Source organism: Bufo gargarizans, unplaced genomic scaffold (genome assembly GCF_014858855.1).
Source record: "Bufo gargarizans isolate SCDJY-AF-19 unplaced genomic scaffold, ASM1485885v1 original_scaffold_2202_pilon, whole genome shotgun sequence".
NCBI lineage: Eukaryota > Metazoa > Chordata > Amphibia > Anura > Bufonidae > Bufo > Bufo gargarizans.
This window is the reverse complement of record NW_025334685.1, coordinates 318,236-334,541: the sequence shown is the minus strand read 5'-3', so window position 1 is coordinate 334,541 and position 16,306 is coordinate 318,236. Positions and strand designations below refer to the sequence as shown.

The 16,306-nt window shown below is 42.8% G+C and overlaps 1 protein-coding gene across 1 annotated transcript in view; it reads left to right on the top strand.

Annotated features, from left to right (window-relative positions):
- LOC122924071 (histidine--tRNA ligase, cytoplasmic-like) overlaps positions 1 to 14,523 on the top strand; it is a 94,183-nt gene extending 79,660 nt beyond the window's left edge. The window contains exons 10-14 of the mRNA XM_044274987.1: positions 6,368 to 6,495; positions 6,570 to 6,815; positions 7,481 to 7,597; positions 8,176 to 8,322; positions 13,604 to 14,523. Of these exons, the coding sequence (XP_044130922.1) occupies positions 6,368 to 6,495; positions 6,570 to 6,815; positions 7,481 to 7,597; positions 8,176 to 8,322; positions 13,604 to 13,657 (692 nt within the window). The 3' untranslated portion in view covers positions 13,658 to 14,523. The remainder of the gene's footprint in view (positions 1 to 6,367; positions 6,496 to 6,569; positions 6,816 to 7,480; positions 7,598 to 8,175; positions 8,323 to 13,603) is intronic.
- The last annotated feature ends 1,783 nt before the right edge of the window (positions 14,524 to 16,306 follow it).

Genomic DNA, 16,306 nt, shown 5'->3' with positions numbered 1-16,306 from the left:
TCAAACATTGGTAGCCTGACCTAAGGAAGGTTGTAGAGAAGCCCTTTAAGGGTACCTGTACAGATTTGTATGTAGAAAATCCTCAAGAAATCCACAGCAAAACCGTAAAAAACAACACACATGCAGTAAATCTGCACTATTTGTCATGGGTTTGGTACATTTTTATGTTGTTTTTGTTGTGGAGTTTTTGTTTGTGTTAATAACCCCATTGAAGTCTATGGGAAAAAACACTCTATAGAAGGTGCGGAATCACACAAACAGGCTGTTGATTTTAAAATCTTCTCAACAAGTCAATTTCTGCACAGAAGAAAAAAAGCTAAGTGTACATGAGATTTGTCAAATCTTATTCACTTTGCTGATACTGTGTTACGATGTGTTTTTTCTGTATAAAAATTTGCATGGAAAAAACGCATGTAATCCGCATTGTGTGCAGTTACCCTAAAGCAGTGATGGCTAACCTCCGGCATTCCAGATGTAAAAATACAACTTCCAAGATGCATACTTGCTTGGCTGTCCTAAAGCATATTCACGGCTGTTAAAGTAGTTCATTATAGCCTTCAGCTCCAAGTTCCAAATTAAAGAAAAATAAGGTATACGGGAGAGAATGCTGATTATCAATACTGCTCCATCTAAGCTCCACAGCCCAAAAGCTCATATACTCTCGCCAGTGAAAAATGTGCTCCTGCACACACTCCTAGAGCTGCACCTTTAATGTTTGTGCACAGTGCTCTGAATTTCTGCGCGATTATAGAGAGAACTGTGCAGCTGTACTGTTAAACATGCACAGCTCTTTTCATAACCTTTCTGCCCACATCTCTATGATCTCTGCAGGAAGGAAATGGGAAGTGTGTGCTTATTCTGACCCCCATAACTTTTTTATAGTTACGTCTACGGAGCTATATGAGGGCTAATTTTTTGCGAGACGATCTGTCGTTTTTGCTTATATCATTTGGGGGGGGGTGTATGACCTTTTGATCACTTTTTATTCCATTTTTTGGGGGAAGTAAAGTGATGAAAATGGCAACACAAAAACAAGATTTTATTCTGTTCAGAAAATGCTTTCACTGTGTAAAACGTAACAGAAATAAAAATGATATGCCCCCTCAGGTGAATGCTGTAAAAAAAAAAAAAAAAAAAATATGCCAAAACAGCCATTTTTTTTGGGTCACCTTGCCTTACAAAAAGTGTAATACCAAGCGATCAAAAAGTCTTATGTACCCCAAAATGGTACCAATGAAAACGTCACCTCATCCTGCAAAAAATGAACCCCCACATAAGACAATCATTCAAAAAATAAAAACCAATGGCACCTTTAAACCAATTCATCAAAATCTGCGCTGCAAAAGTCATATGGTGCTCCTTCCCTTCTGAGTCCTGCCATGTGCCCCCACAGCAGTTTACCACTACATATGGGGTGTTGCCGCATTCAGGAGAAAATGGTTAACAAATTATGTGGTGCTTTTTCTCCTGTTACCCCTTGTGAAAATGACAGATTTGGGGCTAAAGCAACATTTTATTGGAAGAAATGAAACTTAATTTTTTACATTCAAGTATTTTCAAATTCCGTAAAACGCTTAGGGGGTCAAATTCAAATACAAAATGGTGCCTAAAAGCCATTCTACCTAAATCCATATGGCGCTCCTTTCCTTCTGATCATTGCCACGTGCCCATAGAGCAGTTTATCACCACATATGGGGTATTTCTGTAAACTGCAGAATCAGAGTAATGCATATTATGGTTTATTTTGCTATTAACCCTTGCTGTGTTGCAAACAAAATTTGATTAACATAAAAAATATACCCAAAAAATAAAATTTAGAAATTTCACCTCCATTTTCCTTTAATTCTTGTGGAACAACACAAAGTTTGTAACCTCAGTTTTGAGGGGTGTAGTTTCTAAAATGGGGTCATTTATGGGTGGTTTCTATTACGTAAGCCCCTCAAAATCACCTTATAACTGAATTGGTGCTTAAAAATGGTTTTGAAAATTTTGTCAAAAAATTGCTTCTAAAATTCTAAACCTTCGAATGTCCTAAAAAAATTAATTGACATTTACAAAATTATGCCAACATAAAGCAGACATATGTGGAATATTGATTGATAACTATTTTATGAGGTATTACTATCTGTCTTAGGCCTCATGCACACGACTGTATGTATTTTGCAGTCCGCAAAAAAAAAAATAGGAATGACGTCCGTGTGCATTGTGTATTTTGCAGAACGGAACAGCTGGCCCCTAATAGAACAGTACTATCCTTGTCCATAATGCGAAAAATAACAAGGACATGTTCTATTTTTTTGCGGAACGGAAATACGGAAACGAAATACACACGGAGTCTTTTTTTGCAGACCCATTGAAATGAATGGTTCCGTATAAGGTCCGCAAAAAAAACGGAACGGACATGGAAAGAAAATACGTTCGTGTGCATGAGCCCTTACAAGTAGAGAAATTCAAATTTAGAAAATTGTGAATTTTCAAAATTTTTGGTACATTTTGGATTCTTTTATAAATAATAGTGAAATATATCGACTCACATTTACCACTGTCATGAAGTACAATGTGTCACGAGGAAAACAATCTCAGAATGGCTTGGATAAGTAAAAGCGTTAGGGTACTTTCACACTTGCGTTTTTCTTTTCCGGCATAGAGTTCCGTCCTAGAGGCTCTATACCGGAAAATAACTGATCAGGTACATTCTGAATAGAGAGTAATCCTTTCAGGATGTATCAGGATGTCTTCAGTTCAGTCTTTTTGACTGATCAGGCAAAAGATAAAACCGCAGCATGCTACGGTTTTATGTCCGGCCCAAAAAACAGAAGAGTTGCCTGAATGCCGGGTCCGGCATTTTTTTCCACAGGAATGTATTGGTGCTGGATCCAGCATTCAAAATACCGGAATGCCGGATCAGATATTCCGGTGTGCACATGCGCAGACTGAAAAAAAGGTGAAAAAATAAATGCCGGATCCGTTTTTCCGGATGACACCGGAAAGACGGATCCGGCATTTCAATGCATTTTTCTGACCTATAAGGCATTTTTAAGATTAGGATCCTGATCAGTCTTACAAATGCCATCAGTTGGCATACGTTAGTTCCGGCGACGGAACTGCTTGCCGGATCACTCTGCCGTAAGTGTGAAATTAGCCTTAAAAAGTTATTAGCACATAAAGTGACGCATGGCAGATTTGAAAAAATTGGCCTGGGATTTAAGGTGAAAAGTGGCTTGCTAGTTAAGGGGTTAAACTCTTTATTCACTTCCTCCATAAATATTAACATAAACCCATTCACTGTCATAAACCACCAGGGGTGTAGACAGTAATTTTCACTCTGCTAGACTTGGATTCTTTTTTTAAACTATTTAGCTGGATGCTATATGGCCCTGTGTATAGACAATTGTTATTGCACTGTACATTATTTTACAGTACATTTTGTGCAGTTCTGTATTGTTGAGACCATACCAATATCCAAAGGATTATTCAGTATATGCAAAAAGAATACGATCAGTGAAAGAAAAACTGTTAGTAAATGCATATTGTACAGCAGAAAAACATATATACACATTGTACAGTAAAAGGTAAAATCTTCCACAAGAGAGAGCACCCTATGAGTGCGGGCTCTAGATGGCAACTAAAATGGTCAACAACGCGACCAAAAATTGTCATTAAACTTTCTACATTTAGGCACCAAATTCACCCAAGTGATTTTTGTTGTTCTTTCTTGCTTGGAGCCCTGTGTGTGCATTGCAAATGCCATATGGGTTTTTAGCAATAAATACATTTTTTAACATCATTCAATACAGATAATGTTTATATGTCTCAGTATTTAGGTCTGGTAGGCTTTGTTCATGTCTACTTTGTAGTTTTTGTTCATAATGGAAACCACAACACATTGCTTGATCCGTTACCAAGGGCTCCTAATGAACATTATTGCCATGTAATGGAGGCCATTTTGCTCCATCATGATGTCCGTCATTGTGGTAGGAAGGATAGTGTGGCATGCTAAGCCAGTCTGTCAGTCAAACAAAACATACCTTTTCATATACAATCATGGTTAGGCCTCATGCACACGACCGTTGTGTGCATCCATGGCCGTTGTGCCGTTTTCCGTTTTTTTTCGCGGACCCATTGACTTTCAATGGGTCCGTGGAAAAATCGGAAAATGCACCGTTTTGCAGCCGAGGCCGTGATCCGTGTATCCTGTCCGTCAAAAAAATAAGACCTGTCCTATTTTTTGGACGGACAACGGAATGGGTCCCATTCAAGTCAATGGGTCCGTGAAAGAACACGGATGAGCACACGATTGGCATCCGTGGCCATAGGTTGCTTTCATACAGACGGATCCGAAGATTCGTCTGCATAAAAGCTTTTTCAGATCTAAGTTTTCACTTAGTGAAAACTCATATCCGACAGTATATTCTAACACAGAGGTGTTCCCATGGTGATGGGGACGCTTCTAGTTAGAATACACTACAAACTGTGTACAAGACTGCCCCCTGCTGCCTGGCAGCACCCGATCTCTTACAGGGGGCCGTGATCAGCACAATTAACCCCTACAGGTGCGGCACCTGAAGGGGTTAATTGTACCATCATATCCCCCTGTAAGAGAACAGGGCTGCCAGGCAGCAGGGGGCAGACCCCCCCCCCCCTCCCCAGTTTGAATATCATTGGTGGCCAGTGCGGCCCCCTCCCCCTCCCTTCCTCTATTGTAATAAATCGTTGGTGGCACAGTGTGCGCCCCCCATCGCCCCCCCCCCCTCCCTCCCTCTATTGTAATAAATCGTTGGTGGCACAGTGTGCGCCCCCATCGCCCCCCCCCCTCCCTCTATAGCAGTAACAACATTGGTGGCCAGTGTGCGGCCTCCCATCTCCCGCCCCCTCCCTGATCATTGGTGGCAGCGGAGTTCCGATCAGAGTCCCAGTTTAATCGCTGGGGCTCCGATCGGTAACCATGGCAACCAGGACGCTACTGCAGTCCTGGTTGCCATAGTTACTTAGCAATAGTACAATAGTAGAAGATTCATAGTTACCTGCTTGCTGCTGCGATGTGTGTGACCGGCCGGGAGCTCCTTCTACTGGTAAATGACAGGTCTGTGCTGCACATTGCTAAATGAACTGTCACTTACCAGTAGGAGGAGCTCCCGGCCGGTCACACACATCGCAGCAGCAAGCAGGTAAGTATGAATCTTCTACTATTGTACTATTGCTAAGTAACCATGGCAACCAGGGCTGCAGTAGCTTCCTGGTTGCCATGGTTACCGATCGGAGCCCCAGCGATTAAACTGGGACTCCGATCGGAACTACGCTGCCACCAATGATCGGGGGGGGGGGGGGAATGGGAGGCCGCACACTGGCCACCAATGCTGTTACTGCTATAGAGGGAGGGGGGCCGATGGGGGGCGCACACTGTGCCACCAACGATTTATTACAATAGAGGGGGGAAGGGGGGGCCGATGGGGGGCGCACACTGTGCCACCAACAATTTATTACAATAGAGGGAGGGGGAGGGGGCCGCACTGGCCACCAATGACATTCAAACTGGGGAGGGGGGGGGGTCTGTCTCCTGCTGCCTGGCAGCCCTGATCTCTTACAGGGGGATATGATAGTACAATTAACCCCTTCAGGTGCGGCACCTGAGGAGTTAATTGTGCTGATCACGGCCCCCTGTAAGAGATCGGGTGCTGCCAGGCAGCAGGGGGCAGTCATGTACACAGTTTGTAGTATATTCTAACCTGAAGTGTCCCTATCACCATGGGAACACCTCTGTGTTAGAATATACTGTCGGATCTGAGTTTCACGATGTAGCTCATATCCGACAGTATATTCTAACATAGAGGGGTTCCCATGGTGATGGGGACGCTTCAAGTTAAAATATACCATCGGATTGTAGAAAACTCCAATCCAATGGTATAAAAGAACTCCAGACTTTACATTGAAAGTCAATGGGGACGGATCCGTTTGAAATGGCACCATATTGTGTCAACGTCAAACGGATCCGTCCCCATTGACTTGCATTGTAATTCAGGACGGATCCGTTTGGCTCCGCACGGATCCTCCAAAAATCAAGGAAGACCCACGGACGAAAAAACGGTCACGGACCTACGGACCCCGTTTTTGCGGACCGTGAAAATAAACTGTCGTGTGCATGAGGCCTTAGAGGTACAACTAGAAGCTCCTGAGCGGCACCATAACCTCTTTAACAGGGACCCTGCCTACCATTAATTGATAATACTGGTCTTATGTGGCAGAGGGTACTTTTGGCTCCCTCAGGCACCAGTGCATACCCTATAGTTGTCCCTTTGTCATGATCTACCTGAACCCTACTGCATAGACAGTGAATTGTACAGTGTAATATGAAATGCTTTCTTCTTAGGTGGCTTGGCACTGCTAGAACACCTATGGGACGATTCAGTGGTCTCTCAAAACTCAGTGGCAATGGAAGCACTGAAGGATCTTAAATTACTTCACAACTACTTGGAAATCTTTGGAGTGGCAGATAAGGTATGAACATAAAATGTATTACATTTCTGTGACTCAAGATAACAGTCTAGCCTAAAGTGTCATTTCTCTGTCAGGTCTCTTTTGATCTAGGCCTGGCCCGTGGTTTGGATTACTACACCGGAGTGATCTATGAAGCTGTGCTGGTTGACAATCCCCAAGATAATGATACGGACAGGATAACTGAATTTGGCAGTATAGCTGCAGGGGGGCGTTATGATGACCTGGTGGGGATGTTTGATGCCAAGGGCAGAAAAGTACCATGTGTGGGGATCAGCATTGGAATTGAGAGAATACTATCTATGGCAGAGAAGAAAGCAGAGGTAAGAGTAATTTTTTTATTGTTTGAAGATTTGCTGAAGAACCTCAGTCATCTTTCGCTTGCTACACAGACAACATATGGAGAAGCATTTTACTGTGTAAGAAGCACCACACCTGTCTATAGTTTGTGTTAGGTTAATGGGCCTAAGCTTCAGTACCGTACCCAAGGACTATTTTTGTAAGAATCAGCCATATTTATCTAATTCTTAATGTATTTCAGTGCAAATAATGGTAAAGCAGGGCAAACACTGTGTGAGATCGCTTACCAGAAGGGGTTTGTGCTAGCTATTTATTTCAAAATTACTGGTGGTCTGAGCCTGGAGACACTGACTTTCCATATGTCATTAGTAACTTGTCAGATTATTCTAAGAAGGTTTAAGTGGATGTTTGCACGGGAGCTTTTGACCTCGGAACTTAGTGTGGATTCTGCACCCAAAAAAAAACAATTACAGTCAGGCAAAATCTGTCACCTATTGTTCTCAATTAGAGACCATGGTTTACGGTTGCTATTGTGCCAAGAATGGACATCCTTTCTTGGTGCAGGCCCATTACGGCCACGTGAACGGCAGCTGTGGAATCTGCTTAAAAATTCCACTCTCCAAAGCCACAAAAGAAAAAACGCTGTCAAAACGAAATTATAAAACTGTTACTGCAACTTTTTTTGTAGGAATCTTTTAAGAATATGCGAACCACAGAAACTGAAGTTCTGGTGGCTTCAGCACAGCCACATTACGTAGAGGAGAGGATGAAACTTATTACTATGCTCTGGAACTGTGGCATCAAAGTGAGTTTACACTGTCCCGTGTTTGCTGTGTACTATACATGTAATATGTCTGCAGTACGCATTATTGATTGCCTTCACGTGTTTCCTTAGCAATCACAATTATATTTATTGCCATTTTTATTTGGAGAAGAGTGGGGAATTGTTTCTCATTCTCCATAGATGAAGTTTTCGGGGTATTGATTCATATATACACAAAAAAGAACCCTAAAGAACCACTAAAAAAGACCACCATGTTGAGCTAGATATGCACATAATCCGTGAGTGGTGTGATCAAAGCAGACTGTGCGCAAAGCTGAAAGCTATGTACTTAAAACAACCCCAGTGCCACTTAATGCATTTAAAATATTTTAAAAAATCCTGTACTCTCCCGTTTCTCCTTTGCCATTCTCTGCTGTATCCTCCTTCCGCTGTATAGAAGGCTGCAACAGTGACGTAGAGGTTAATGGCACATGAGTACTGCAGCCAGTTTCTGTCCTCAGTGGTATGCAGCACGAGACCGCTGAAGATGGTGATTGGCTGCAGTACATTTTTGTGACTTTTATTAACTAAATTTGATGTTTTTATTGTCTCCAATTTAGGCAGAGATGCTTCACAAGAAAAACCCTAAACTACTGTCCCAGCTGCAATACTGTGAGAGGACAGGCATTCCACTGGTGGCCATTATTGGTGAGCAAGAGCTTAAAGACGGAGTAGTAAAGTTGAGAGATGTTGCAACAAGAGAGGAGGTACGCATCTATGTTAACTTTTAATTTCATATATAGTCAATTGGAACTAGTGTGAATGAAGACTGCAGCAGATTTTATACACTGTGAGTAAATGGAGTTTGTTAAAAATCCTGTTCTACAATATACAGGGTGGCCCATGAAAAAGTCGCCCACCTCCAATATCTCCAAATGAAACTGCCTCATAGTAAATCTGTCTTAGCTGTCTATAGCAACCAATCAGAGCTCAGATTTCATTTTTTCAGAGCCCTGTACAAACTGAAAGCTGATCTCTGATTGGTTGCTATGGGCAACTAAGACTGATTATTCTTTTACCACTAAGGAAAGAACAGTAAGTTCCGAAACGCGTCTGGTGGTGGTTTCCAAGTTGAAGGTGTGCATTGATATCTTCCAGTGTTGCGGTATAGCAGAGCCCCAGCCGGCTCTTGGCGTCTTGAAGATCCCAGTGCGCATGCGCGGGGAAGCGCGAGAGGAGACGCAACATATTCAAGCCGGCATGTAACGGAGGTCTGTCTATGGGAGACGAGCGCTCATTGTATTAGGATCCGTAACAAACCTACGAAGTATTACTGAAAATAACTACGGATCAAAGAAAGCACTTTATAAATATAATATATGCGCATTACCTACGAGTTGACTGGCGAGCATTACAATAAGCCAGTAGATCACAAGGGAACATTGGAGCAGACTGTTATGATGTTTTATAAGTTTGTTACCAATTAATAAAACCTTGCAACTTAGTTGACACTGAAGAGAGATACTATCGTCAAATACTAACTTACACTACAAACTGCACTACAATGCAAATTGTATATGCAAGAGCTCCGCATCTAAAGGGACCGTGATCATATGATAGGGTGTATGAATTTTGTTTGTTTTTTATTTATACTTATATACTATTTTTTTGTGTGTTGTATTATATATTTATATGAATTAGAAAAGTAATATGCAAATTACTGTAAGCCAGCCATCTTTAAGAATTTTTTATGTCTACTTATCTTAGTATCAGTATATTAGAGTGGTGGTCAGTTGCCTGGGCTCCAGTTTAACTGGTGAGCACCCTTTATTATATTGTTAATTAAGACTGATTATTCAGTTAGATAAAAGTGGCCTAATGTGTCAGAAAGATGGTGTTCCCCCTTGAACAGTGAATAGTGATTGTGGAGGCTATATACAAAGAAGATCGATTAAGGAAACGCAAGAGACCTTTGCCGTAAAGTACCCAGGAACAAAACCGCCAGGTAAACATTGTATTCAGAATCTGCTTGAGAAATGGCATCAAACTGGCTCTGTTGCAAACATGAAGAAACCAAGACCTCCATCGATCAGGACGACTGAAGTTGCGCATGAAGTTCAGCAGCGGATAGCAAGAAGCCCCCAACAATCAAGTCAGCAAGTTGGTGTATCACGGACGACATGTCAGCGAGTGCTGAAATCTTTCAACCTGAAACTGTACCGAATAATGTGTGCAGGAACTGAAAGAGTCTGACAAAGCTCAACACATACATTACTGGACTTGGTTGCTTACTATGATTACTGACAAACATTTGGACCCACTGCTGTACTGCATGACGGACGAAGCTTGGTTACATTTATCAGGTCACGTAAATTCCCAGAATACAAGGTACTGGTCCGCTGAAAATCTCCATTTGACTCCTGAAACACCACTTCACAACCAGAAAATTGGCGTTTGGTGTGCAGTGCCCGAATAAAAATGGTGGGCCCAATGTTCTTCAAATCAACTGTGAATGCAGTAATTTACCTGGACATCTTTGAACAGTTTTACAATCAACATCAGAAGAAAAAATGTCCTGCTTTTTCCAGCAAAATTGGGCAACATGCCACACCTCACGGGATTTCTTGGCACGGGTTCATGAACTGTTTACAGAGGAGTGAATTGTGAGCAAGGGGTTATGGCCACCATGTTCCCCAGACTTGTCAACATGTGATTTTTATCTGTGGGGAAATTTAAAACAGAAAGTGTCCGCTAACAATCCATGAACTCAAGGAAAACCTCACAAACACCATCCGCAGCATCACAAGCCATATCAGACAACATAATCCCACGTGCCCAAAGATGCAGAGAAGTGAATGGGGACCACTTTCAGCATCTTTTGTGACTAATAATAAATAATAAAATAATAAAAATAATAAAAAAAATTATAATCCACTTGCTCATTCATCTTGTCATACTATCGCTGGAGGTGGGCTACTTTTTCTTGGGCCACCCTGTAGAAGTCTGGATTCCAGAACAGATGCTGTGTGAACAACAGGTTTCCCACTTAACAGCACATTTATTCCATTGCCGTGGTTTGAAGTGAATAGGCAGATGCATTAGGCCTTTCCAGCAGCTGCTTCTTTGTACATTCACTTACTTATTTTTTCGTTAACAGTGGTGTACACAGAAGAGAGAAGACCGCATAGCTAAGATCACTGTGGGCCACCTAGAACCAAAGGCCTTGTCTCCCCCTTCACTTCCTTTGTAGGACACATGAGCCAGTTCTCCACTACTTGTTTGCTGATAATGAAGTTCTTGGGGTGAACTCTAGTGCAGTCTGCCGGCACCATGTTATAGAGTAGGAGGATCTAAGCTGATTGATATGTAGTGTTTTGGGAAAAGATTCAGCAAAACATGCAATTTGCTGTATACATAAAAATGCATCTACACCCGCCAGCAGTAGCTCATAGTAGCCCGCAGCCTGTTAATAATCATATGTTTCATCCTGTTGTCCAATGCTGCGTAAGTTCAAAAAACAGTTTTATTCTCCATCAGCGCTATAGTGCCGGGCATCTTGAAGTCAAGGGGGCAGCGGTCTCTTTGCGTCAAGTCAAGGCAACCACGCCCCCTAACTGTCCCCTCTTGCCTGAGAGTGATAGCCTGCAGTGCGGCCACGATTCCCCAAGTCTTGCGCATGTGCGGTGCGCTCTGTAGTAATGCGCTATCCCATCTCCTGCGGCCGCTGTTAGCTGGGTTTCTGCGGCACAATGAGCATTTATGAGACTTGGGGAATCGCGGCCGCACTACAGGTGGTCACTCTCAGGCAAGAGGAGATGGTTAGGGTGCGTGGTTACCTTTACTTGAAGCAAGGAGGCCGCTGCCCCCTTGACTTCAAGCTGGCCGGCGCTATAGCGCTGATGGAGAATAAAACTGCGTTTTTTTTAACTTGCGCAGCATCGGACAACAGGATGAAATATATAATTGTTAACAGGCGGCGGGCTACTATGAGCTACTGCTGGTGGGTGTAGATGCATTTTTGAGATGACAGGTTCCCTTTAAACCTCTGCTCTTTTTATGCTTAGGAAATATGTGGACTGTCCTACTTACTGATTGACAGCTAGCTCTCCATGACAAAGCATAGGGAGTTAGCTGTCAATCAGCAAGTAGGAATGCCCACATGACTCCTCAGCGGTGAAAGAACAGATGTTTAAATGTATATATTTCAAGATCTACTGAATCTTTTTCCCACAAATATCAGTTTGCTCAGCTACTCCTGATCCATGCTGCCTGCAGATTGCACTGCATTTTTATGGTGACTGATTTTCTTTACGTCTGAAATGCATGACCATCCATTCAGTGGTGAGCACCCTGCCAACTCCCTAGCCTGGAGATTATATGTTAAATGGCATCTGTCTCCATAGTCAACCCATTAAGCCAGGCATACAGTACTGCCTGGAGTTGGGTTGATCATGGTGACTAAAATGAGCCGTGTCTCTCTGCGATTGTTATTACAGTTGGATTAAAATTCTTATTGTTAGTTATATGCAAATGAGGTGCTTGGAGCACTGAGGCACTGGCCTACCCCTCAGAGTACTTCTTCACCTCCATCTCTCCCCGTTGTCCACCTACTAGTGACTTTGGCCAAGCCAGGCATCCTCAATGCACCAATGCTTGGCTCTAAAATCGCATGCATGTGCAGGCGGCAATACTATCGGTGCATGTGCAGTTAAGATCTCAGAGCCAGGATGACTGCATTAGAAGGGATTGGCAGTGGGGAGAGGTGGAGTAGAAGTGGTGCTCCTAGGGGCTACACCAGCCCCTCTGTGCTCTGAGCACCTAATATGACTAAAGATAAAAAAAATTAAGAAAACTATTTCAGAAAAGACTTGTTTTAGTCATCATGACCAACCTTACCAGGCACGATGCCTGCTTTAATAGGGTTGATTATGGTGACAGATGCTGTTTAATTTTATAAGGTGGACAGCCAATGTGCACCATGTGTTGTACCATCACTCCCATCATTTATTTTCTTGACTGATTAATTGTTTAAAATACTCGGGGAAAGAGGAATCGGAACCCTATATGAAAGGGAACCTGTTAACCAGTGATGGCCAGTTCGCAGTGTTCGCCAACGAACACATGCGGGCTGCCATCTTAACTCACAAGTCCAGCGATGCACAGGTAAGCCCTTACCTGTGCCTGTGTCGGGAGCCGTTCTTAAACAAATGCGGTCACCGGGAGCAGGCAGTTCCGAGAACAGCCCGATGAAGGCCCCCGGCGGCTGTTCTGGATCTGCCTGCTCCCGGTGACCATATTTGATTTCAGACCGGCTCCCGATACAGGCACAGGTAAGGGCTTACCTGTGCATCGCCGGACTTGTGAGTTAAGATGGCAGCCCGCATGTGTTCGTTGGCGAACACTGCGAACTGGCCATCACTGCCGTTAACATAAGAATGTCTAATCTACTAGCATCATGCTACAGTACAAGAGCTGAGCAGAATGATATACAAGTTTGTGTATTGATTGAAATCCCTGCTCTTTTTATGCTTGGATAAGGGTAAGTCAGTAAATAGGACTACCCACTGGACTCCTAAGCCCAGAATAATCAGAGAATTAAATGATCTCTGCAGGGTTGTCCCCCATTACTGATTCAGACATAGTCTCCCCTTGCTGCCCTGACTTCCTGGTGAGTCTGTAATAGACTTGTGTTGATACACAGCAGCCAATCGGAGGAGAGAGAGACCAATGACGGGACAGGGTGTGTGTCTCTGACTACAGTACTTCTTACGCCTTGTAGGTACTGTAGTCACAGATTCCTGTTCTAATGGAGCTAAGGAAAATAGCTGGTAATCATCCCATGTAAGTACCGACCGGCATATCATCTTGAGCTCCAGAGTGGAAATAAATGACAAATGACACTGCATTTCCCCATAAAACTGTATATCTACCTGTTCAGCTTCTCCTGCTCTATAGCATACTGCTGGCAAAATGCTCGTTCAATGTGATAGGTTCCCTTTAACCCAACAGAGAACCAGAATCTTACAATGTCCTTTTCTTTTATAACAGGTCAACATTCCCAGGGAGTATTTAGTAGAAGAAATCCAGAAACGGACAAGTTAACAGCAGTTCACTGAAAGATTCTCATCCACAGGATTCACTAGTCATAAAATAAAGAAGTCAACATGTACGCTCAAACAGAGGGGGTCATTTATTATCAGATATACCCCAATTTCTGGCGTTTATCTGGCGCACATTGTGGCGCAAAGGTTAATTGCGGCACAGTCTGTGATTATTTTTATTTTTTTTCCCCTGCTCACGCCAGGTCTAAAAAAAGAAGGGGAGAATGATCTAAATCTACACCAGTAAGGGAGCTGGCGTACATTTAGACAGGCGGTGGATATACGAAGTTATGTAAAGGATGGTGCAGCCACCGCCAGCACAAAGGGGTATTAAGACTGTCATCTAAAGTTTTTTGACACTGTTTATAGGGTTATGTGTTATGAGTGTTCTTTTTTTTATTCTTCTTATCCTCTCTTTTAAGCTTTTATAATTACAACCACAATTGTAAAGGTGTCCACAAAGGTATTGCATGCAGCATATTTGACCATTTAACAAGTTCTGCTGATCTTCACACTGGATGGCCCCATTTGAATTTGATATGCATCAAAATCTGCCTTGTGCACGTGATCTTTTGGTTACAATATTAGTCATATTTGCACTTAAAATATTCTAGGTGTCTGTTAATAATCCTCTCAGCATGGAGGAAGTAAGATGCTATTTCTCCTTTTGGTTACATGTATTGTTAAAACAGGATGTAACTTCCCCTTTTTTTATATAAAGGTTCTTTATCTGAACTTGTCTATGCTGGAATTTTATATAGTTTCTATTTTTCTTATATTGTAATTTAAGAATATAATTTGCGTTAGTTGCATAATTTTCTATTAACCTGATAACAATGTTATTAAAAAAGACACCACTGGTTAGAAGAATGACACGGGCTCCTTTTTTCTGTCCTGTTGGAGAAGTGTACCCAGATAACCTGAGAGGCATCCTGCTGCATCCAGTTTTTAAGGCAATGTGTCAGCAGTATTGAGCCCATAGGCTGACAGGGATAGCTGCACACATACCTAGGGAGACAGGTTTCTAGACTCCGGCGCCACAACTGCTCAGGAAATGGTCCCTACGTGTTCAGTGGCCTGGACTCTCAGCATTGAATGCCTCCTGGTCCCCCTCTCTTTTTTGAGTGACAGCTCTAGCAGTCTCCCGATTGGAGCTAAGGCTACTTTCGGACTGGCGTTTTGGCTTTCTGTTTGTGAGATCCGTTCAGGGCTCTCACAAGCGGTCCAAAACGGATCAGTTAGGCCCTAATGCATTCTGAATGGAAAAGGATCCGCTCAGAATGCATCAGTTTGCCTCCGTTAAGTCTCCATTCCGCTTTGGAGGCGGACACCAAAACGCTGCAGGCAGTGACTAAACTGAGCCAAACTGATCCGTTTTGACACATAATGTAAGTCAATGGGGACGGATCCGTTTTCTATGACACAATCTAGCACAATAGAAAATGGACTTTCAATGGTGGTCAAGACAGATCCGTCTTGGCTATGTTAAAGATAATACAAACGGATCCGTTCTGAACGGATGCAGACGGTTGTGTTATCAGAACTGATCCATCTGTATGGGTCTGCACCAAACGCGAGTGTGAAAGTAGCCTAAGGCTATCACTCAGAGACGAGGGGATGGGGTGGGAAGCATTTAGTACAAAGAGCCCAGGTAATGAACAAGAAGGGACTGCCTCCTGGGCACTTGCAGTTTTGCTGTCAGGGTGTCCTACTCTGCCTCATACTGAAATTCTAGATTAGAAACGGTGGTTCTTTTGTCTCCTTCTCTGCTTATTTCCTCAGCTTTTCTTTTTCATTCATATAGTCCCTTCTTGACCTGACTAGGTGATGTATGGCAAGTGCATACTGAAAGTGCCATCTGGAAAAAAGGAGCAACTGTCGTAAGGTTGATAATTACTCTCCCCAGGAACACATCATCCGTGTACCATGGGGCAGAAATGGACCCTGTCTGCCTAAAGAACTTCACCTCATTTCAGACATTAGAAGTGAATTACTTGGATGCTTCCAGCTCCATGAGAGAACCTAAACCACCTGGTGTGCCTAATATGTGTGTGGATTCTGATCTCTCTATACTAGCACCGCAGAATATAGGAACATGGTAGTGTTCTAACTACATACTTCCATATTCCCTATGTAGATTTAGTTGCTTAGTATAAGAGAGCTAGTGGTTTCACTTTGTCCATGTTGGTGGCGGCAGACAAGGAACTGGAGGACACTTTTAACATCTCCTGAGCATACATAACTATTACTTAAAGGGAATCTGTCACCACATATCTCCATAGTAATCCAAGTCAAGTTTTAGATGTGCTCTGGTCTCCTGATTCCTATGCTTTTCCCCTATTCCGATCGGTGCTTGAATTCCTGAGAATTTATACATATTTTTTATATATATATAAAAATGAATTGTTTGGTGCAACACATTCTTCATTGTTGCACCAAAAGCTCCACTTCTTATTGTGTCCAGACCCACCCCCTAGCTTTGAGTGACAGGTTCAGCCAGGAGAGATGTGATATTGCCTGGTGCTGTGTTCTCGCATGTGCGCAGTACAGCCCTGATGCTTGCCAGGGTTAACTTCTGTCACCAGAATCATTGTTATGAAACAAATCTGAGAAAACTGAACTTTCAATATATGCAAATGAGCTTCTAGGA